The following is a 22,316-nucleotide window of genomic DNA, read 5'->3' as shown; positions in this document are numbered from 1 at the left end:
GCCCAATACTCTCCATCAACAAAACCCCCTTGCAAGAATGATTTCATCCACTATGCCACTTCTTGAGCCTGAGGCATTTTCCCCGGGAAGAAAATCACCATTGGATTTTCAGAAAAATGCTTGAGAAGGGTGGCAATTGAAGGCACAGGGATGTCATAGTGATGCTCATGCATCGAATGTTTCCATTGCTTTCTGTTATCCACAAAATCTTCAGCAAGCACATCATAAACAAACTGCTCTTCGGGGGAAATAGCCACTTCTGAGTTGACCGATTTGTCTATACATAGCTGCTTATTCATGTGTTCTCCTTCACGACGAGAGTAAACTTGATTCTAGAATCGCCCATGATGAAAACAAAGAGACCGACACTATGACAAACTCTCACTCAGTCTCTCTTGCCCCTCACACACACACACACACACACACACACACACACACACACAGAGCAAGGGTGAAGAGGAAGTGGGCAACGAGTAATGAACCAAGAGTGCAACCAGACTTGTGCGAGCAAAATTGTTGATCACACACACACACACACACACACACACACACACACACACACACACACTTTTTTTAGTGACACCACTATCTCATTAAGGAAAAACGAAATATACATTCATAGCTGTCCCAAATCAGGGTAGCTACTACTCAATTTAGAAACAATGGGAAAACATGTCTAATTGATGGAAGGAAAGCCCAACAATTTCTTGAGAATCTTGGAGGGATTGGAGAAGGGCTCTTTGGAAATAAACGAACAGTCGGACAAAATCTCCAGAGAAGAGCAACTGATTCCAAGCATGGTGGATAGTCCACAATGCCCAAAGTCTAATCCAGTCAAGGAAGTCTGTATAGTCTAGTAGGGAAGGAAAAAGGTAACAAAAAAGCCAGAACATTCGACCAAAACACCTCCTCAGAAAATGAGCTTGAAGATGTCTGGACATATCATCAGGAAACTCCTAAGAGTGCGAACGATACCAAAGAAGGTGAGGCACTGTCTCTATAGGATGGGAACACCGCTTACAAGCAACAGCAGTAATATGCCTTCGAGCCAAAAGAGATCCCACTGGGAATACCCCAACTAGACATCTCCATAGAAACAATCGTTGCATGAGAGGCAATCCACTCTTCCAAATTCTTTTCAATGCAGTTTTCCACCAAGCAAGAGATTTTGACTTGTGCCAGAGACGATTTGCATGATCCTCAATCCATGGAGGTGATAAGAGTAACCTATAAGCCTTGGCCGCAAACAAATTGGCAAAAGGTATAGGAGTATATCTTGGAAGCTGCCTATCAAAACACCAATCTTGAAGTCTCTGTGTTTCCTCAAGCATTGGGACTGGCTAAAAGGGCTGCATTATTTCTGAAATGATTCACCAGATTGGCCTCTAATGCATCCCCAAGTTGCACTGTCTGACTGCATGTGCGAAAGCGAGAACATAACCATTTTCATCCATAACATCACATATGTGACGAATTCCCAATGTAGCTTTGATGTTTGCAGGCACCAATTTGCATGCACCAATGCCTTCCCCAGTTAAACCTAAAAAATGTGCCTGAACACAAATTATGGTACCTCCTGAGCAAACCCCGTAAAAATTACATTTCCACTTTTGGGTGCCTCAACCACCATATCTTGATACAAGAGTGACATGGGCCCACATGGCATCCTAGTGTGAGGCATCTTGACAAAGGTAGGGCAAAATTTGCACCCTAGCATGAAAACCCCCAAATTTCAAAATTTATATTTTTTTTTGCAAAATCAAAGAAAAAAGGCACAAATCAGCACAACCAACGACAAGCACAGAAGCTGAGAAGTGCAGGAGGAGCTGGAAGGGGCTAAATTTTGCAACACAATATCTCCTTCATTGGTTTTCTCACAAGTGTAAGTAGACGTTTTTCGAAAAAAAGAACTCTCTAGATAAAAAAAACGCCTGAATCGTGCCGCTAACATTTGAACCTGAAGGAAATGCGTTTCATTCGAATGAAACGTTTCGTTTCAAAAAAACTGAATGAAACTCGTTTCATTGCAACTATGCTAGTGGTATGGGACACTAGGTCGGGGCCATCGGTACCAAGCACGCTTGCGACACTTAGACCTCAGGCTCGAGGGTGGTTCAAGGCACTTAACCTAGAATGAGTCGCTAGCCACAAATCTATTGTGGTCATGTGATGCATACGATGTCGGGTCTATGAAACCTCGTTAGGGTTTCCATTCTAGGTCAGATGATCCTTAGGCGTAGTCTATGGAGACCTTATAGGATCCCTTGCCATGTAGCCATCTCCTCACCACCAGCATCTAGCGCAACATCCCCTTTGAAACTACCCTTTGATCTCCCGAGAGTCTCATTGATTGGCTGAAGTTGTTCTTGGGTAGAAGCATATTGCTGAGTCAACAGTCCAATGTGGACATGGATGCCAAACATGGCCAGAAACATAGCATACCCATCATCAAGAGTACACTGCATTGGGTGATGGAACAGTACCTATTTATGTTGGTACGACTGCCCAATTGGCTGTAGCATCCCCCCCCACCACTTTCAAAAAACCCAAAACCCCTCAGCAGTGATTGTCTCCCCTTCTGCCCACCTCTTCTTCTTACAGCACTGCTAATCTCCTTATCGCCTCTAGTCATCTGCCGCTCTCTGCCAGGTGCCGCTCTGTTTAGCACTTACTCGACCCGGTGGAGACCATTGTAGCTTCTTTGCCTATCTCTTCTCTCCCTCCGAAGTCCCCACACGACCCCCCACACAAAAATAAAAATACAAAGTCATTGGTCCCCTTATGGATCACCCCATTTCCAAGGTGCTTTCTCACGCAAACACCGGCCCCCCTCTGCATCTATGTAGTCGTCCAGCACACCCACCCCATTCACCATGATGTAGGGGTGCTATCTTCTCTTTCCCCTTCAGGGTAGTTCTGAACTAACTGCTCCTAAGTCACTGCCACGGATCAGCAACCAGGCCATATTCTTCTCACCGATCCTCGAGGGCATTCGCGTCACAGACCTGATCAGCAAAGCTTGGCCTATAGTAAGAATGGAGCTCAATTGGTCCATCTACCGAGAGACCCATAGCTCATACTCAGTTAGGCGATAAGAGGCTCACATCTTCATCTTCTTCCACATTGAATTTGCCGCTGAGTAAGGTGTTCCAGGTACCTTCACCCGCAAGGAGGTGTATCTGCACGCAGCGCGGGACAGCACACGAGCCCAATGGTCATATTTGGCTGAGGGCATCCGCTCCCACCTTGAGCACCTTCTCCTATGCACAGATGAGCTTGAAACCCCTGGCAAAATCCTCTCATTCCAATGGAAACTCCCGCAGAGCCCAAACTCTTTCCTAGTCAAGTGCATTGTCTCTATGAATGTCCAAGGACTAGGCAGGATGCACAGCCTCAGATAGCCCTAGTTAGTGGCTTTTACATGCATATGGACTGCCATAAAAGTCAGGACAAAAGATTGCCTCTTATGTGATCAAGAATGGATACTTGATGAAACAAAACTTCTTGTGTGTGGTAAAGAATCTTAAAAAGAAAAAGAAAGAATGATTCTATTAATGTCTACAATAGACCCAAAGGGTCTATGTGACCATTAAAAGTTGTTACATATGATCCATGAAGAGGCATGATGTCAAGACAACATGAAAAAGGAAAACTAGCTTCTGAAAGAAAAAAACAGGGTGCACCTACTACTATGTAGACCATGTGTACATAACAGATTAGACATCATGTGTCAAAACTCATAATGTGTCATCCTCCTCGTGAACGGAGTACAAGACCGAATATGGCACCTAAGAATGTGCCGGATCTGTTGTTGGCAGTTGGACTCCATGTGTGCACGGGACCAGTGAGAAAGCAATGGATCAATACCATGCCCTATGCAAGCCATAGAAGCATTTTACACCACACAACTGATTGAAAGGTATTTCTTTTGGCTCGGCATGCATAGAGACATTGAGGCTCATGTACAACAATATCTAACATGCCTGAAAGTGAAGTTTGATAGGCACAAGGCTTCAAGTTTGCTTCAACCTTGCCTATACCAAGTCAAGCTTGGGAAAGTACTGCTAAGGACTCTATCATGGATTTGCCAAGGGCCCCGTTCAGGAACTCCGTCTGCAAAATGATCACTGGCTGAACTGAAGGAAAGACTCTTGCTGATAAGTTGCTGCTCTTTGCTACATTTCCAGGATGCTCACAAAGGTGGAGAGGGATGGAGAGGTGTGAGTTGTAGCATAACGAGGCAAAAGTGGGGTCTAGGGAATGCTTCTTCGTCTGCTTAGAATCAGGTCAGATTGCTCACAGCATGCTTTTGGGTTTAGAATATTCTTTCTTACAGAAAAAAAAAAATCACAAGCAACCATCAACCTATAGATAGGCAAATATCCCTTGTGCTCTTTCATGAGAAAACCATCTCCCCCTCCTTATGATACTTATGACTGCCTCACTTTCTTTCCAATGATTTTAACACCAAACTGCTGCTCCTTAGGTAGGTAATCATGCTCATCGATAATCAACCTGCTAGGTTTCTATAATCCACTTTCTAAAAGATTGTTTTTTTAATCTCGGAACAAAAAGTATGTACCTGATACAAGATGAACACTGCACATCCTGCTGTTACTGAAATAGCCAGAAGGTAATCCCAGCCAGTGTACCTTTTATGCATAATCAACGTTCCCCACACCTACAAGACAAAAATTTGTTCAGTATCATCAGTCTCATGGCCTTGTAGTCTTTAGCCAGAATAAACAGCAACTGCAATCTTACCATCACGGGTATCATCTTTGCACATTTTGCGAGTGTCTGCACTGGAAAGCTCACATACTTCAGAGCCTGCAAATGAGAGAGAAACCAATGTGACATGTGCCCATGGACACACATTTATTGCATCATATCTAATGGTATGCCATGGAAGAAGACACAAAAGTTACTTGAAGCAACTCATGGGTGATCAGTCATTATCAAGGGCTTGGACGAGTTGTCTTACTTCATATTGGCATGTTGTTGTGAGAATGTTTGAAACAGAAACAGCACCATACTTATACATAGGGGCCACAGGCGCAATGGCTTTTCTATGACTGTGCACAAAAACAGAAGTTTTAAGTGAGATGTATACATACATGCATATATATTCATGCATACAAAAGTTTGTATGCATGTATACACACATACATACATGTGCTGTCTAAATGAACTCGCCAATACTTGGCATCTACTAGTGAGCCGTTAGGTCACAAAGAGAAAGAAGAAGGGAAAGGCAGAGACAGAGGAGGAACAAACAGGACAGAGCATGGGCTGAAAGCATATTGCTGTATGCAGCCAGTTAGCTGAGACCCTCCTGATTGGAGGCCAGATAAGGGGATCAGCTAGAGAGGGTCAGCCAAACCCCCCGCACCTATCAAGATGGGCATACCTTTTCAGGTAGGAATGCCCTCACACACAAAAAAAAAATTTTTGAAAAACGCGGACCACTTCCCATATGAACATCCCCAATCCAGGATCAAATAAAAGATGAGCAGTAAGAAAGCAATACCTTACCAAGAGAAGGATGGCGGAAACTGCAACTGTCAATAGTCTATTACAAAGCACAATAAATAGAGAGTATCGAAAATACTCTTTCCCATCTCCATACGGAACCCTCATGATTTTTTCCTGCAATCAAAAAAACGAATCATTAGCATGCACACTTTTTTTTAAAGTAAAAAACCGGTGTTCTATTACCAAGAAGCAATATACATGGGGAGGATGTACTTCAAAGAGAAGCCATCCAAGGAAGAAAGCTAGAAACATTAGAAAAAGCTTCCAACTGTCGGGTGTCAATAGCCTCCAGCTGTCGACAGTCATGTAGGGATTGGCGAAGATTGGCACGAAGGAAAGCATAAGCATCTAGAGAAGGCTGTCGAAACATAATATGGTTCCTAGCCTTCCAAATAGTCTAGAGTGACCAATATCTCATCCAAATCATGGAAGTGTCAAATCCTACCACGCAAGATGGCAAAACACCAAAAACCCAGAAGAGTTTTCCTCCTTTGAAGGATGGAAAACATCCTCGGAGATTGTGAGTCGGTGCTTGCAAGAAATTCCTCGACTCCGTGCAATGCCAAAGAAGATGTGGAACCGACTCTGCATGTCGTCCACATCTATAACATCTATCACTGGAGATATGTCATTTTGCCAGAAAAGTGGAAACTGGAAGTATTCCCACAAGGCATCTCCATAAGAATAGACGACGTTTGAGAGGAGCTTACAACCCCAAATTAGTTGAAGCCTTTGTTTCCACCATTTAGTATTCTTATGCAATCCCCATGAAGTATCGGCATGAGGCTGGATCCACAAGGAAGGAAGCAACAATTTGTACACATTACTTGCCAAAAGCGCATCCAATTGAAGAGAACTGGTATGACCAACAAGTTTTCAATCACAAAGTCTGTCCTGATCATCCAAGGGTGGGATGGGTCCAAAAGGCGGCAATAGTGAATAATTTTCCACACTTCCCTGTCATGTAGACCCAAGTTATGTTTCAGACAGGCTTGTGGGAAAGTCAACACAAATCCCTCATCTATTACGAAAGCCGCCATAGTGTTAATTCCAATCGTGGCCAAAAAGCAGGCCTTTCGTGGTTCCTGTACTACAAGTGGTTGAGGAAACACCAAAGACCAATGAATGCTTTCCAATCGAAAAGAATTCCAAGTCAGTGCATCTCTACCATGCTAGTGAACAAAAGACAAAGCTAATTTCCAATCACGAAGAAGGGAAGATGCATAAGGACATCCCGGAATTTTTCCTTCAAATTTACTAAGCACTGCTTCCCAGTGAGAAATGTGCCAATTGCCATAAGCTCTAGTCTTCATGGAAGCACACATGTCTACAAGTATTATGGCCCATGGCTGCCGAAGTTGAAAAAAAGTGGGAATCATGGTGGCCTTTCTTGCCAAGAGATGATAATGCAGATCAAGTATATTTAATCCGCCATGCATTTTAGGTGTGCAGACCAAAGATCGTCTCAAAGATGCAACGCTCTTGTATGCTGCTTGGTTTTCCACAACAATTCCAAGGCATCAAACATAAAACTATCAATATCAGTTTTACACCAAATCAACAATGGCAAGTAAAATTGCACATAGGCCATAATGATCGATTGAACAATTCTGAGACGCACATGTAAAGGCCCTGTAGAAAGCTTCCAATATGCTAGCTTGGCCTTCAATTTGTTCAATATCCAATGATGGCATCTTGCGTAGACGTATACCATGCCAGTGGATATCCCAAATGTCTAACCGGGTGATCTGGTGGAATAATTTGTCTTGGCCATAGCAGTGTATGCCAATCACAAGAAGTCAACGGCAGCAGTTTAGACTTAGAAAAGTTGATATAAAGTCTAGATACTTTCCCAAATAATTCAAAAGTTCTCATGATGCACTTGAGATCATTTGGATCATTTTTTGGGCATGAACAAAGAATCGCAAACCATGTAATTGCCCATATGCAGTCAAGACATCCATATACATCAAAAGTGGATGTGGGGCAATCGCATAGAGTAATGCACTAAGAGGGCATCCTTGACGCACAGATTTTTGCAATGTCCACTTCGATGAGAGATCACAACCCAAAACACACTAGGCATCACTATCCTGATATAACCAAAAAATAGCTTGTTGCATTTTACGCGACCAAAGCCTATTGCAACCATGACCTTGGCTATGTAGTCCCATTATACTATATCGAAAGCTTTTGCTAACATTAGCAATATTATCCATGATTTGTCTTCTAGGAACAAAACCATATTCTCTAAATCTAGAAATACATCGTACCAAAGTCACAAGGCCTTCTTTCCAAGAAGTAGGCATACATCATGTCTCCCTTGCAACATTATTCATGGTCAAGATCGGAAGTTTAACCTCATCCCAAAAGGCAACAAAGAATTCAATCGTCAGACCATCCCAACCAGGTGACTTCCAACGTCCCATGCCATAAAATGCATGTGCCAGCTCTTCCTCACTGAAAGGTAGACCATACCTCAAAGCAGATTCATTGTCAACAATAGAATGCACACAATTTAAGAAATTTTTTTGAGCATCATGAACATCAGCATCCACAACAAATGAACTCTCAAATATGTGTTGATAATGATTGACACATTCAGTTGCAAGCTCCATTTTTGTGGATATCCATGTGCCATCAAATTTCTTAACACGCACAATTTTGTGTCTCTGTCTATCAGCATGCAAGCTTTTGAAAATTTGTTTTGATGAGCAACCTTTATCTTCATGAACACATACACACACACACACACACATCCATAAGATTCATTGTTATTCTAAAATGCTCTAAAGCTACAAACCAACTCAACCAAATGTAAAAGCATATTATTATTTTTTCTTGGAGACTTTTTTTAGCTGGCCAGGTTGTGGTAGCAAACCACATTGTTCTTGCCACCATGTGGTACATCATCTCTTGATGGGCTTACTCCCGGTCTTGTATTGGTCAAGTTCAACGGTTGATCCGCAACTTTCTGTGGGCTGGCAGCGAGACGGGAGGCCTGCCCAGGCCAAGGTGGCCTGAAGAGTAATCATTCAACCGCAACACAAAGGGGGCCTGGGCATTAGCAACCCCTCCATTCAAAGCCGTGCACTTTTGGGCAAGTTGATTGTTCAAGGCCTTCTTCCGGGTGGTGTGCCTTGGAAAGACTTCCTCCTGGCTAGGATCTCAGCCAGCAACCTGATTCTAGGAGGTCCTTAGCCTCAAAGCACGAGATGGATTTTCACGAGGATGGAGGCTCGTGTCTCTAGCCCAGCATTTGAGGATAGATTTGCAGCCAATCTCTTGCATGCTTGGGATCATCTGAAACTAGCCCTTCAACAGTCAGCTCCAATAGCCTCCGAGGAGCGTCTCCAACAACCTTTGATCTAGAATCCCATGGTTCCTCTGCCTAGTCACATGCTTGGTGTTGGGTTTTATGCTGTGTATGCACCCAGAGGAGTGCTAGTGATCATCAGTAGATTACTGGGGCACTTTTTACTTCAGTTAGTGGAGGTTTTTTCCCCGAGTATAGCTTATAAGCAGTTTATAAGTGTTTTGGTCCACCCGGCACATTTTATGTCCGGACATGTGAACACATCTTTTTAGGTCACTTTATTATGTGGCTATTGTACTTCACATCATTATCTGAATACACACAAAGAGTCGTAATGAGGCTCGGATCTCATTTTTGAAAAGAGAGCTGGAAAATCAGAAAATGCATGAAGGAGATGATATGTCTAGCCACTTAAACAAGCTGCAGGATTTGAAAGAGCAACTCATCAATGTGGATGAGATCATTCCTGAGACACAGCTTGTGTCCACCATCTTGCACTCTTTGCCAAGATCTTACTTGGCTTTTCATACCTCTTTGAACCTCAGCATGAGGAATGCTGCTGAACCCCTTAAGTAACAGGAACTTGTTGCTCTCTTGCTACAAGAAGAGCAAATGAGGAAGAATATGAATATGAACACAAGTGCTGAACAAGCATTTACTACAGGTCAAAAGGGGAAAGGAAAAACTCAGCCAAAGAGTTCAAATCAGAATTCAGGTGATGGTGGTTCATCTCAGGATACCAATAAAGGTGATGGACATCCCAAGAAGAAGGGCAAATGTCATTACTGTAAGAAGCCAGGTCACTACATCACAGAGTGTAGAAAGAGGATTGCCAAAGAGAAGGCAAAAGAATCTGGGATGTCTGTAAATGATGCCTCTAAGGCTCCTCCAGAGACTGCTTCTTTTGTTGAGGACAGGGATTACTGTTTCTATACATGCAGCTATGATGCCTCTTAGTCTTCACAGGCACTCGGTATGACAGAGCATGCATGTACTTGGTATTTTGATAGTGGTGCCTCAAAGCATATCACATCTCGTAGGGATTTGTTTTGTCATGCTGGCCCTGCCCCTGTTGGCAAAACTGTTCAGTGTGCCAACAATGCTTCATATCCAGTTCGTGGCATTGGGGAGATTCAGCTCACAGCCATTGATGGCTCCATTCTCCGCCTTCCAGATGCCTTATATGTACCAGGGATAAAGAAGAATTTGTTGTCCATTTCTTCTTTAGCACATTGTGGTATGCAAGTCCACTTTGATGATGATAAATGCATGGTCAGAGACAAAGCTAATGCTTTGACCTTGATGCTTACTGGTACATTATGTCATGGACTTTATCAGTTGGATGCATTTCAGCCAGTGGATCAGTCTGCTTATAATGCATTCACTCTTACTCCAGCTATGGTTGATGCGGAGTTATGGCATGCTCGCATGGGGCATGTAAATTTTGGTAGTCTTATGCTTATGCAGCGACATAACATGTTTACAGATCTACCTCTCATGGAGAAGCCTCCAGATCACATTTGTGAAGGATGTATTTTGGAAAAAATGCATAGGTTTTCCTTCCCACGTGATCAGGCTCTACGAGCAACTGCAAAGTTGCAGCTTATACACAGTGATCTTTGTGGTCCCATGCAGACGAAGTCATTAGGTGGTTGCTTCTATTTTGCGACATTTATTGATGACTTCTCTCGTATATGCTGGGTCTATCCTTTGACACAGAAATCACAGGTATATGATGCATTTTTGGCCTTTGTAGCACTTGCTGAAACAGAGTCAGGATGCAAGGTTAAGACTCTCCGTTCTGACCGAGGGGGGGAATATATGTCACACATGTTGAATTCCTTTCTTGAGAGTAGAGGTATAAAACATCAGTATACTACTCCTTATACTCCACAGCAGAATGGGGTTGCAGAAAGGAAGAATCGGTCACTCATGGAGATGGCCAGATGTACGCTAAAGGCAAAGAGGCTACCACATATCTTTTGGGTGGAAGCTGTCATGTGTATCGATGTCCCACAAAGGCATTGGTTTCCATTACTCCGTTTGAGGCTTGGCATGGCCGCAAGCCTTCTGTATCACATTTTCGTATCTTTGGGTGTCTTGCATATGCACACATACCCAAAGAGTTGAGGAGGAAGTTGGATGATAAAGCCACAAAATGCATTTTTGTTGGGTATAGCCGTGAGAGCAAGGGCTACCGGTTATATGACCCACTATCCAGGAAGATATTCACTAGTCGGGATGTGATTTTTGATGAAAAATCAGAAATATCCATGGCTGGTTATGATGCAAATCAGGCTGAAAATGATGTGTTTGAAGGTCTACTACCTATGGAGTTTCATTCCACAGTTGGTGATCCAACTCATGAGGGTACAGGACAGCCAGCAAATGATGAAGGTGGTGCAGAAATTCAGCAGCAAATTTAGCCAGAAGCTGAACCAAATATGGGGCAGCAGGCACCACAGTCAGACACATACCTAGATGGTATTTGAGGACATTACAGGCCAGCCATTTAGAGGGTCCTCTTGCTGGTCGTACTCGTAGGGAGACACGGACCAATGAGCATGCACACATCATGGATTTGAATCTGGTTATGGAGCCAGTTTACAGGATGATGATGAGCTTGATTCATTTGTGGATGCACGAGACAATGTGCATTGGAACAAAGCCATGCAAGATGAGCTTGATTCTATTAAAAGGAATCAAACATGGGATTTGGTTGATCTGCCCAAAGGCAAGAAAGCAATTAGTACTAAGTGGGTCTATAAGTTGAAAAGACATGCAGATGGATCCATTGACAGGTACAAAGCCCGTCTAGTTGCAAAGGGCTATGCACAGAAGAAGGGCATTGATTATGAGGAGACATTTGCTCCTACATCCCGTATGTCGACACTTAGGTGTGTCATTGCATTGGCTGCACATCGTGGTTGGGTTGTTCACCAGTTGGACATAAAGACTGCTTTCCTACATGGGGACCTCGAGGAGGAAGTTTATGTATATCAGCCCACAGGTTTTGCAGAACATGGTCATGAAGGGAAAGTATGCAGGCTGAAAAAGGCCTTGTATGGTTTGAAACAAGCTCCACGAGCTTGGTATGCAAAGATAGATGCTTTCCTACTCACTCAAGGATTTGTGAACAGTCCATCAGAAGCCACCTTGTATGTAAAGAAAGAAGAGACAGATCTGCTGGTCATCAGTCTTTATGTAGATGATCTCTTGCTCATGGGATCAAATGATGACAAAATTGCAGCTTTTAAAGAGATACTGCAACAGACATTTGACATGTCTGATTTGGGGCTTGTACACTACTATTTGGGCATACAGTTTGTACAGGATAACAGAGGCATTGGGTTGTTACAATCTCGGTATGTTGCTAAACTTCTGGAGAAGTTTAAATTTCAGGATTGCAAGCCTATTAGCACTCCTATGGAGCCTGGGATGAAACTGTCACTACAAGATGACAGTATTTCCTTTCATGCCACTACATATGCCAGGCTGTTGGGTGCCTTATTTACTTGTGTACTACACGGCCAGATATTCAGTATGCCGTATCTCAGTTGAGCAGATTCATGCACAGCCCGCGGTTGTCACATTGGCAAGCTGTGAAGCGTGTATTCCCGTATTTGCAGGGTACCTTGTCTCTTGGATTGCTTTATCCTGAGGGGGGTGACATGCAGTTATACGCTTACAGTGATTCAAATTGGGCTGGTGATTTTGATACCAGACATTCCACTAGTGGAAATTGTTTCTTTCTTGGCTCTTCATGCATTTCTTGGCTAAGCAAGAAACAGACCACAGTGGCCACTTCATCTTGTGAGGCAGAGTACAGAGCAGCCTACACTACTACTGTTGAGTGTGTTTGGCTGCGTCGTCTCATGACTGATATGGATATTTCAGTGGAGGAGCCTACACCTATCTATACTGATAGTCAGAGTGCCATTGTTGTGGCCCGGAATCCTGTGTTTCATGCTCGCACGAAACACATTGAGATTCACTATCATTTTGTTGGGGAGAGACTCCAGGCAGGTGATATCAGTCTGATCTACTGTCCTACAGATCAGAATGTGGCGGACATCTTCACCAAGGCATTACCACGTCCGAAATTCGAAGCATTCCGCATTGCTTTGAATTTGTTTCCTTTTGGTGGATGATGTACAGTGATCACATATCACTCCAGGGGGGTTTGTTGGGTTTTATGCTGTGTATGCACCTAGAGGAGTGCTAGTGATCATCAAAAGATTACTGGGGCACTTTTTACTTCAGTTAGTGGAGGTTTTTTCCCCCAGTTTAGCTTAGTTTCACTTATAAGCAGTTTATAAGTGTTTTGGTCCACCCGGCACATTTTATGGCCGGACATGTGAACACATCTTTTTAGGTCACTTTATTATGTGGCTATTGTACTTCACATCATTATCTGAATACACACAAAGAGTCGTGTTCTCTCTCTGCTTCTCCACGCCTGTGTTTGCAGCACCTCCAAACCCTAACCCTAACAGCCCAAGGCCTTCACTTGGGGCTCGCCCGTACACGCATCATGGGAAGCTTTGAGCATGGCCCTCACTAGGTCACTTGGAGATTGGCTTACATTCAGACAGCTGCCCCTAGAGGCCCAGGAGAGGGGCCTTACAAGTACCCAAGGTAGGGACAGACTCAACCTCAACATCAACTCTTCCATCCCTCCGGAGTGGCTGGCCCCAATAGCAAACCCTCCTCCCCCACAGTGGCTGGGACTGTTCACCAGGCATGTGTTAGCAGTCATCTCCAAGCATGTGTTAGCAGTCATCTCTTGTCTGTACCATATTACTCAGTGAGGGCCTTTGTTGTGGGCGTGCCTACCCAAGAGTTCTCTCCTCATTTTTTCCATGTTTTTTTCCTGTTTTTGGTCGTGGGGGCTGTCTAGTTTTGGCTGACTTGTATCTGTGCTCGTCGACTCCATTTTTGTCCTAGCCGACTACATATGTGCTGGTCAACTGGTCTTTTACCCAGTCGTGGACATGTAGGCAGCCTGTCGGCTGTTTTTGGGCTGGCAAACCAGCACCATGGGGTGGTATAAATACCACCCTTGCCCCCCACTTCCAGATTGTACCGGATCTTTGCGTATATAGCAGAGTTTATATAGCTTCTCTCTCTCTACACTTCTGTGTTTTCTTTCTCACTGCAGTTGTCTCATTTTCCGTTGTGCATTCCGACATTGTATCAGAGCCCCAGGTGGCTTGAAGCTTGGAGACAGTGAGAGCTTGAGGGTTTGATGTTTTTTTTGGTGCTGACTGGAGAATTCTTGGGCTGTTCGGGACTTGGAGAACGGATAGCAAGCAGCCATCAGTTTTGGACAGCCACCTTGCATAGTGTTTAGAGCCTCTTCTTCATTTTTTTTCCCACCCACCCTCCCTTCACAAGACCTTGTGAACGCTTGAGATGGCAGATTTGCTTGAGATGGCAGATTTGCTTGTGAAGAATCAAGATCCCCACTCTCCCCACATTCTCGGTGGATCGACAGTTGGACGGGACCAACTATGGCATCTAGAAGGTAATGATGGAGTCTGTCTTGGAATCTTATGACTTGGCTGATTTCATTGTGGTTGGTGTTCCACGGCCAAAGTAGGAGGACGGAGAGCTTTTACCCTCTACTAGGAAAGAACAGGAGGCTCAAGCACAGTTATGGGATCGTGTCAATGCCCGTGTGCGTTCTTTCATCTTCCTTAATTGCACACCCCAAGTGATTAATCATATCAAACACATGACGTTGGCCAGAGGCATTTGGCAACACTTGGCTTCTCTGTATAACAGGGTATCACCCATGAAGCGGATTTCCTTGGAAATGTAGATGCAAGTGATGAATCCTACAAAGTCTTTGACGATGCGGGAGCACATCAACAAACTCTAGGGTCTTCAGCAAGAGGTTCTTCAGGCTGGGAAGGAGATATCTTAAGAGGACATGGCCATCACTTTGCTGTCTCATCTGACCTCTCAGTATTCAGCTTTCTATTCTTCTTTGATCACCAATGGGAGGCTCAGCACCATCACATGGGAGGAGCTTGTGCCTATGGTTTTGGACCAGGAAGAGCGTTTTACGAACCCTCCATAGGGCGGAGGTTCTAAGGCCTTGACCGGCCAGCCGTCAAAAGGCCGCAACAAGCACAAAGAGAAGTCTTCCTAGGCGAAGTCTTTTGAGCACGAGCCCAACTCGGATCATGACACCTTGAAGGCAGAGCGGACATGTGACCATTGTGGCAAGAAAGGTCACTATTGGAGGGAATGTCCTCAGCGGAGCACCGAGAAAGGTGCATATTCCTCAGCTGTAACCGTGAAGACTCCAGCTTTTGTGCACTTGGAGATTATGGACACCAGAGTTTCATCTTCTTCGAGCAAGGAGGCGGTTGGACTCACCGCTAGGGATACTCGGGACTGGATTCTAGACAGTGGTGCTTCCAGGCACACAACTCCTTCCCGAGAGTTATTACAAGATCTTCAAAGGCATACAGGTCACATCCTTATTGCTGACAAGTCCACTATCCCTAGTCACAGTGAGGGCAGGTTGGAGATCGTTCCCGATGGAAGAGGAGGGAAGCATTCCTCCCAGGTTCTTTATGTTCCATCCCTTGGTTTTCATCTTTTGTCAATGCATGAGGTTTGCAAGACTGGCATACGGGTGGAATTTGATGAGCATTTTGTTGCTCTTCGGGACAAAGTAACAAGCCAAGTTGTTTGGGAAGAAGTCATCAAGAATGGGATTTACAGACTCTCAACGCTCTCTCTTACAAATTCTCAATTAGGTGATTTGTGGCAGTTTCGTCATGACCACTTGAATGTGGATACGTTGCAGCGGGCTTTCCGGGACCAAATGGTGCATGGCTTGCCAAATGTTGGCCGCAGCAGGCGCAGGAACATTCCAGTTCTTGCGTTCGTCAGTTAGTGAAGCCTTTACAGGTAAATTATGCTTTGATGTCTCGTATCATTCAAGACGAAGAGCCCACTTTCGTTAAGGGAGCTCTTTCCCATGAGACTTGGAGGAAAGCCATGCAAGTGGAACTTGAAGCCATTGAGACAAATAACACTTGGGAGTTGGTTCCGAGGCCGTCATAACGGTTCGTCATTGGTGTCAAGTGAGTCTATACGACCAAGTATACGTCTGATGGGTCGGAGGATAAGCACAAGGCCAGACTTGTGGCTAAGGGCTATGCTCAGCGACCTGGCATCAACTATGAGGATACTTTTGCACCGATAGGGAGGATAACCGGCGGTGATCAGTGTATCAGATGGATGTAAAATATGCGTTCCTTAATGGTGACTTGCAAGAGGAGGTGTATGTTGAGCAACCTCCAGGCTTTGAGGTTCCGGGATCAAAGGGGATGGTTTACAGGTTACAGAAGGCTCCCATCAGAAGATTGATTCCTTCTTTCTAGGGACAGGATTTCAGAGATCAATTCCAGATCCTAACTTGTATCTCTTTCGAGAACGCGGTATGGTCATGTTGATTATCCTTTATGTGGATAATCTTATTCTCACTGGCGGTCATGTGGAGCACATAGCTGTGACGAAGGCTACCTTGTCAAAGGAGTTTGAGATGACCGATTTAGGCTTATTCCATTTCTTTTTGGGATTGGAGATTTGGCAAACCTAGAGGGGGTTCTTTGTTTCTCAGCAACGGTAAGTTCATGAGTTGCTGGAGATCTTTAGGATGGAGAACTGCAAGCCTGTTTCTTCACCGATGGCAGTGTTGCCAGGCGTTTCTGAAACGGCAGGTATGAAACGGGTTTCATACGTTTTGAAACGTTTCATAAAAGGTAAGAAACGGGTACAAAAAAGTTTCATACAAAATAGAAAAGCATGTATATTTTTAACTTGAAATATACCCAAAAAAAAAACTGTTGACATAACTTATAAGAGACCACGTTGAATTCGTTTCAATAAAAACAAAATACATGTAAGATATGATGATATCACAAATCACGTGGGTGATGACTAAACAGAAATCAAAAGGATCACCACGTGGGTGATGAGTCATGACTCAAAATCCAAGATCAAAATAAATAACATGTCCAAAGTTCAAACTAAATAACATGTCCAAATAAAATGATGTTGGCAGCTGCGAGCTGCTATTTGCATCCTCATGCTCATCCTCATCTGCATCTTCTGCTCTGTAGCCTCACTCTCAGGGTCACTGCCGGTAGCCGAGTCCTCAAATGCCTCGTCCTCTGGAGCTGTAGGTGCACCACTAGTACTAGCCTCTCGAGAAGATCGTGTAGTGCGAGCCGGAGCCATGATCTTCTCATAGAGCATAGAATAGATCTCTCTCTCCTCGTGAGGAATGTCCGGAATCTCCTTGCACTTGATGATATCAATCTTATCTGGATTGGCGAGGCTCAATGGGATGACCCTTTTGCTCTAACAATCAGAGATTGCAATGACAAAAGACAAGCCTCTTCAATGGAGAGTCTGTTTCTCTTTTTCGTGTGAAAAAGAGCCCATGTACTCCAGTTCCTCTCTCAAAACCCTGAACTGCAATCCTGGGAGAGAACTCTCAATGCAATCTGTCTCTACATTGTACAAAAAAGAATGTTAAGTTACAGCCAAAAAGAGAGTAGCATTTGAATGTAGGTTTTGAAAGAGTAGGAGACAAAGATACAAGATTTAAGAATCAAGAACCTTACCAAGTTCATCAACTCCCTCGTTGCCTCTTTCATGGTAGCCTTCTGCATCCCTGCTTGCACATGTCCTTTCTTGCACACTGGAAGACTAGTTCTTTTGGCTCGAGGTGCCGAGCTAGAACCACCTGCACACCACCTGCAACCTCACCACTGGTATCTTCCTCTCTGATACTGCGAGTCCTCTTGGAGACACTTTGACGTGCTTCAGGCTCTCCCAAATTGGGGATATCCTCGAGGGGGATACCTAGCTGCATGGCCTTTTAAGCCTTCAGGCTATCATAGATTTCTTGTGGCACATGCTTACATGGCCCGATGCCAAAACCCTTTGTTTGTGACAAATGTGCCTTCAACTTGGTGACACTGCCATGGTGCTTATCAGCACAAAAGTTGCATTTCCATTTTCCGGAGCCTCAACCACCATATCTAGACTCGAAGGTGACATTGTTCCAAAGAGAATCACCTGTTCAAGGCATCCTACAAGGCGGGGATAAATGCAGATTGTTGGCCCTGCAAGTGCGACACATGATTTTAAGTGTCATCTTAGCCAACAATAGAGCAAGGGGAAGAGAAGGTAGATAGTCTTAGGCCTCAATAGAGCAAGGGGAGGAAGATATGCCATAAATATTGATGGAAGAGAAAAAAATGTGCTGCTTTGTGAGTTGTGCAGAGGAAACCAACATAAAAGCAAAACATGACATTACCCCTTTAGAAGACCTCCATAAGGCCCAAGCACACCAAGGAGCAGGCGGGTTGACACGGGCGTTGATTTGATGGCAAGCTGGCACACAAGACGGCGAAAAAGGACAAGTGGCCGCCATTGGGAAACACGCACAGAAAAGGTACGAAACGATTCGATGTGACGGGCTGTAGGGTATTAAAATATTCATGATGAATAAAAAACGCGTTTCGTACAATACGAAACGTTTCGAAGCGTTTCGTACGTTTTAAACATGTACGAAACGCGTTTCTATGCAACTCTGACCGATGGACCCGAATACCAAACCTACAGTTACTCATCCTTGTGAGCAAGTTGATGCCTCCTTGTATCGGAAGCTTGTTGGTTCATTGATTTGGTTGCTAAACACGAGATTGGACTTGAGCTTTCTAGTGGGGCTGTTGAGCTCATTCATGCAAAACAACTTTGAAGACTCGTTGGGACATAGGATTGCGGATCTTGCAGTATCTGCAAGGTACGAAGGATCTTGGACTCCGTCACCATTTGGCCACCCAATTGGTCCACCCATGTTTTCTTATCATATATGTACATTGGACTGGTGTCCATGGCAGTTATATATGCCGGGGATTGATGCCACTCATGTGTTACTGTGGACTTGGCTTTCCGTTGGTACTTGTGCCTCCATGTACATGCCCGGAAATGCTTGGTGGATTGGTGTTCCATTGGGTCTGGTACCTCGTGTACTTACCTGGAGCATGTCTATTTTGGTATAGTCTCATGAACAGGGATAGTTCATTGGGTCTGGTACCTCGTGTACTTACCTGGAGCACGTCTATTTTGGTATAGTCTCATGAACGGGGATAGTCCATACCAATGTTGCATTGCATAGCATCTTTATGTGCTTGCTTGCAGCAATTGAAATTGAAATTGCATGCTGTTTTCATGCTTGCTTGACCAATGTGTAGTTCCAAGTAAGGGGACGCCCGCCCGCGAACCGTACGTGTGAAACTGTCTGCTGACATGGTTATGTGGCATGTGACAGGTGGTAAGTATTGGTCATAAACTTGGCCTTAGGAGTTAGCACTAATTTATAAGTGAGTGTGTACACACTTCATTAAGTTTTGGGCGACCAAAACTCACTTATAAATTATGACCAACTCGATGTTCACACACACTGATGTCCCAAGGTGGACATAACCCAATGTCCACCGCCCAGACCTTATCCCCTTTGTAAAAAGGGAGTAACCAGCAATGTGTCCACTCTAGCTTGCTCCACAAAGCACCTGCCTGCCACCTACACTGGACAGCTCACCACCTCTCTCCTCCTCCTCTCTCTAGAGATTGGCGCCTCCTTCATGAGGGCTGTTGGGCTACATTTTCTGCACATTCTCCTTCCCAACTTCATTTCCAAGCTTGCTAAGGTGATTTTCAAGCTTCCAAGAGTGTTTCCGAATGCTAATCACTCTCCTACACACTCCCAATGACTGAAATTCAGCAAAACAGCTCTCTTTATTGCTGCAATTTCTAGTCTTTTTGTTGAAAACCCTAATTTCAGAAATCCTTTCTCAAGTTGAACCATAGGGGAAGCTTTCCCAAGGTTCCCTTCATCGTCTTGAAGACTTTTGTCGCGAAGAATTACGACAAATCAAAGATCTCTTCACTCTAAGGACTTCCATCGCGAAGACTTCCGCTATCATCGACTCTACTTGCAATTGGTAAGCTTTAATGCTTAAATATGGAAGCAAGTAGCAGAAGGGAGGAACCGGATTACAAGATCACATACCCTGTGTAGTGTTCTCTTGTCCTACGTGCTCTCTTGCAGATTGTTGCTACCATGTGTTGGTGGAACAATAGAGAGCAGATGGTAGGGAACATGGGCACTTGAGAGGGTAGTGTGGATTGCAAGTCTACAACGACAACCACTTGTTTGCAATTCTGTATTCATATGCATTGGTATGGAAATCTCGTCAAAAATGCCCATGACACTATGTACTTGATTGTCCCAAGATCAATATACTTTATTTGAGGGAGGGGTCGGTCGTGGCCGTTCCAGCTCATTGTGTGTCTCGTGTCAATTCAGCAATTTACTTCTTGTATTTGAGCAAATGTCCATCAAATCTTAGTGTATTTAAGTGTATTGATTAGCATTGTGTTCAACCAAGTTACATTGGTATCAGAGCATACGGTTCTCTTTCACTTCTATCGTGAGAGACGATCACCGTGAACACTAGCTATCTCTACACTTAGAACATTATGGACAGCCATACAATGAATGTTGGAGATGCTAATACAAGAGGCAGGGACAATGAAATACATGCCTCCAATGTTTTACAGGATGAGCAAACTCATGTGGTATACAATAGGGAACATGAATATGTAAGACAGCCGTCCCGTGGCAAAGGAAGAAGAGTCCATAGTCTTGAGGGCTGAACTTACTCGTATGCAGGCTCTTCTCCATGCACAACAAGAAGAATTGAATCTCTACCGCCGCAAGGATCCATTGGTACATGACCGTTTGAAGGCCAAGAAAGCTGAATCTTATATGGATCATGCAATGGCAATGATTGCTCAAGAGTTGCACATGCAACCGAGGGATGCAGCACATGCATACTTGGCTCGTACCGAGGATGCCTATGCAAAAAAGGCAACCATTCCACATGTCTTGGAATCCCCACCAGGTGCCCGAACAAGAACTTATGTCTAAGAGGATGAATCTCCATGCTATGGGAGAGGAACAATCAGTGACTTCACGCCATGCAGGAATACCTTATGTAGCCCGTGAAGGATACAATGTTTATGGCAGTGGTCAAAATGTATGTTAAATGCCATTGCCGGCTGAAAATGTGCATGCACACCACATGCAACATGGGCTGCAATTTTCTGTTGGTGCAAGTATTCCGCGTATCTCTCATGCCACTCATGCGTTCGAGTGTGCTCGTGAGGGAGAAGCTATGGCTGAAAATGTATCAATGCATGTTGAGGGGCCAGCCATGCCTCATGCTTACAGGGCACATGTATCTATGCCTTATGCATCACCTTTTGGTCCAAAAATGATGCCAGTCACAGGGGCTATCCCAATGGACAAACATGGGTGAAAACATGTTGAGATGCAGGTACATGCATCATCAAAGTCTCGTGACTTCAAAGCCGAAGACAAATCTGTGAAGTTTGACACATATCATGGGGAATATGATGCATCAAAGGCACTTGCTTTTATTGCCCAGTTTGATATTGCTTTCAGTGATGAGGATTTCACTCAAAAATCCATGATCCGGCATGTAAGCATGATCATGAAAGGCAGTGCTGCCCATTGGTGGAAAGAGTTCAAGGAGAGGTTCTATACTCAATTCTTGCCTCCCAATACATTGAATGAGATAACAATGAAGTGGGATTAGGTGAAGCAAAATGAGGGGGAATCGGTAAATGCATATGTACAAAAGTTTTGGAAAGTGCTTTTGGAGGTGTCTCCATTTATGCATGTCACCGAGGCGGAAAGGAAGAGAAGGTTTCAATCGGGATTGCAACCCATGTACAAAGCGGGACTACCAATGTATCCTGGTCATATCTTACACCAACTAATCGTAGCCGCCGCCGCCACCGCCACCGAGCAATTGGAACTCAAATTGAGTCGATCCAATAAGGCTAAATCCTCATTTCAAGGCAAAGAGAGGGCTGTCCAAAACCTGCAAAATGATGGACATCCACCTAAAAAGGACCAAAACCAAGATAAAAATGGTCCAAAGGCTGAAAATAACACTACCAAGAAGCGTCCCTTCAAACTGAGAGACTATGGTCTCACTCCGGAGCAGAAAAAGCAATATATAAGTGAGTGGAAATGCTTTACTTGTGGTAGCACCGAGCATATTGCAAATGCATGCCCAAACAAGAAGAAGCATGATAATGCAAATGCATCAAAGCCTAATGTGCATATGGTTCCGGATGTGCAGGGCAACACTTCACATGATAGCAAAGACAGGGTTGTATGTAAAGCTTGAGGACAGCTCAAGGATCAACTCGCTTTGTTCATGTTTGATGATTGTGCATCTGAAAATTTCATATCCACACAGATGGCAGCTGCTTTGGGTATTGAAATGGAGGACATGGGTCCTCAAATTGAAGTAGGGGCTGCCTTTGTTGGTAG

The 22,316-nt window shown here is 44.2% G+C and overlaps 1 protein-coding gene across 6 annotated transcripts in view; it reads right to left on the bottom strand.

Annotated features, from left to right (window-relative positions):
* LOC147635588 (UDP-galactose/UDP-glucose transporter 5B-like) overlaps positions 1-22,316 on the bottom strand; it is an 89,527-nt gene that overhangs the window by 49,902 nt on the left and 17,309 nt on the right. For 5 of the 6 annotated variants that reach the window (XM_086802954.1, XM_086802950.1, XM_086802952.1 and 2 more), the window contains exons 3-6: positions 5,531-5,649; positions 4,985-5,075; positions 4,765-4,830; positions 4,583-4,681 (exon numbers count right to left, since the gene is read on the bottom strand). In XM_086802954.1, the coding sequence (XP_086659080.1) occupies positions 4,583-4,681; positions 4,765-4,830; positions 4,985-5,075; positions 5,531-5,649 (375 nt within the window). The remainder of the gene's footprint in view (positions 1-4,582; positions 4,682-4,764; positions 4,831-4,984; positions 5,076-5,530; positions 5,650-22,316) is intronic. The other variant, XM_086802955.1, reaches the window with a different exon arrangement.

The sequence above is a fragment of the Cibotium barometz genome, chromosome 9 (assembly GCF_041138505.1).
Source record: "Cibotium barometz isolate CiBa-2024 chromosome 9, ASM4113850v1, whole genome shotgun sequence".
Classification (NCBI taxonomy): Eukaryota; Viridiplantae; Streptophyta; class Polypodiopsida; order Cyatheales; family Cibotiaceae; genus Cibotium; species Cibotium barometz.
Note: the sequence above shows the minus strand (reverse complement) of the source record. Positions and strands in the feature narration are given on the sequence as shown.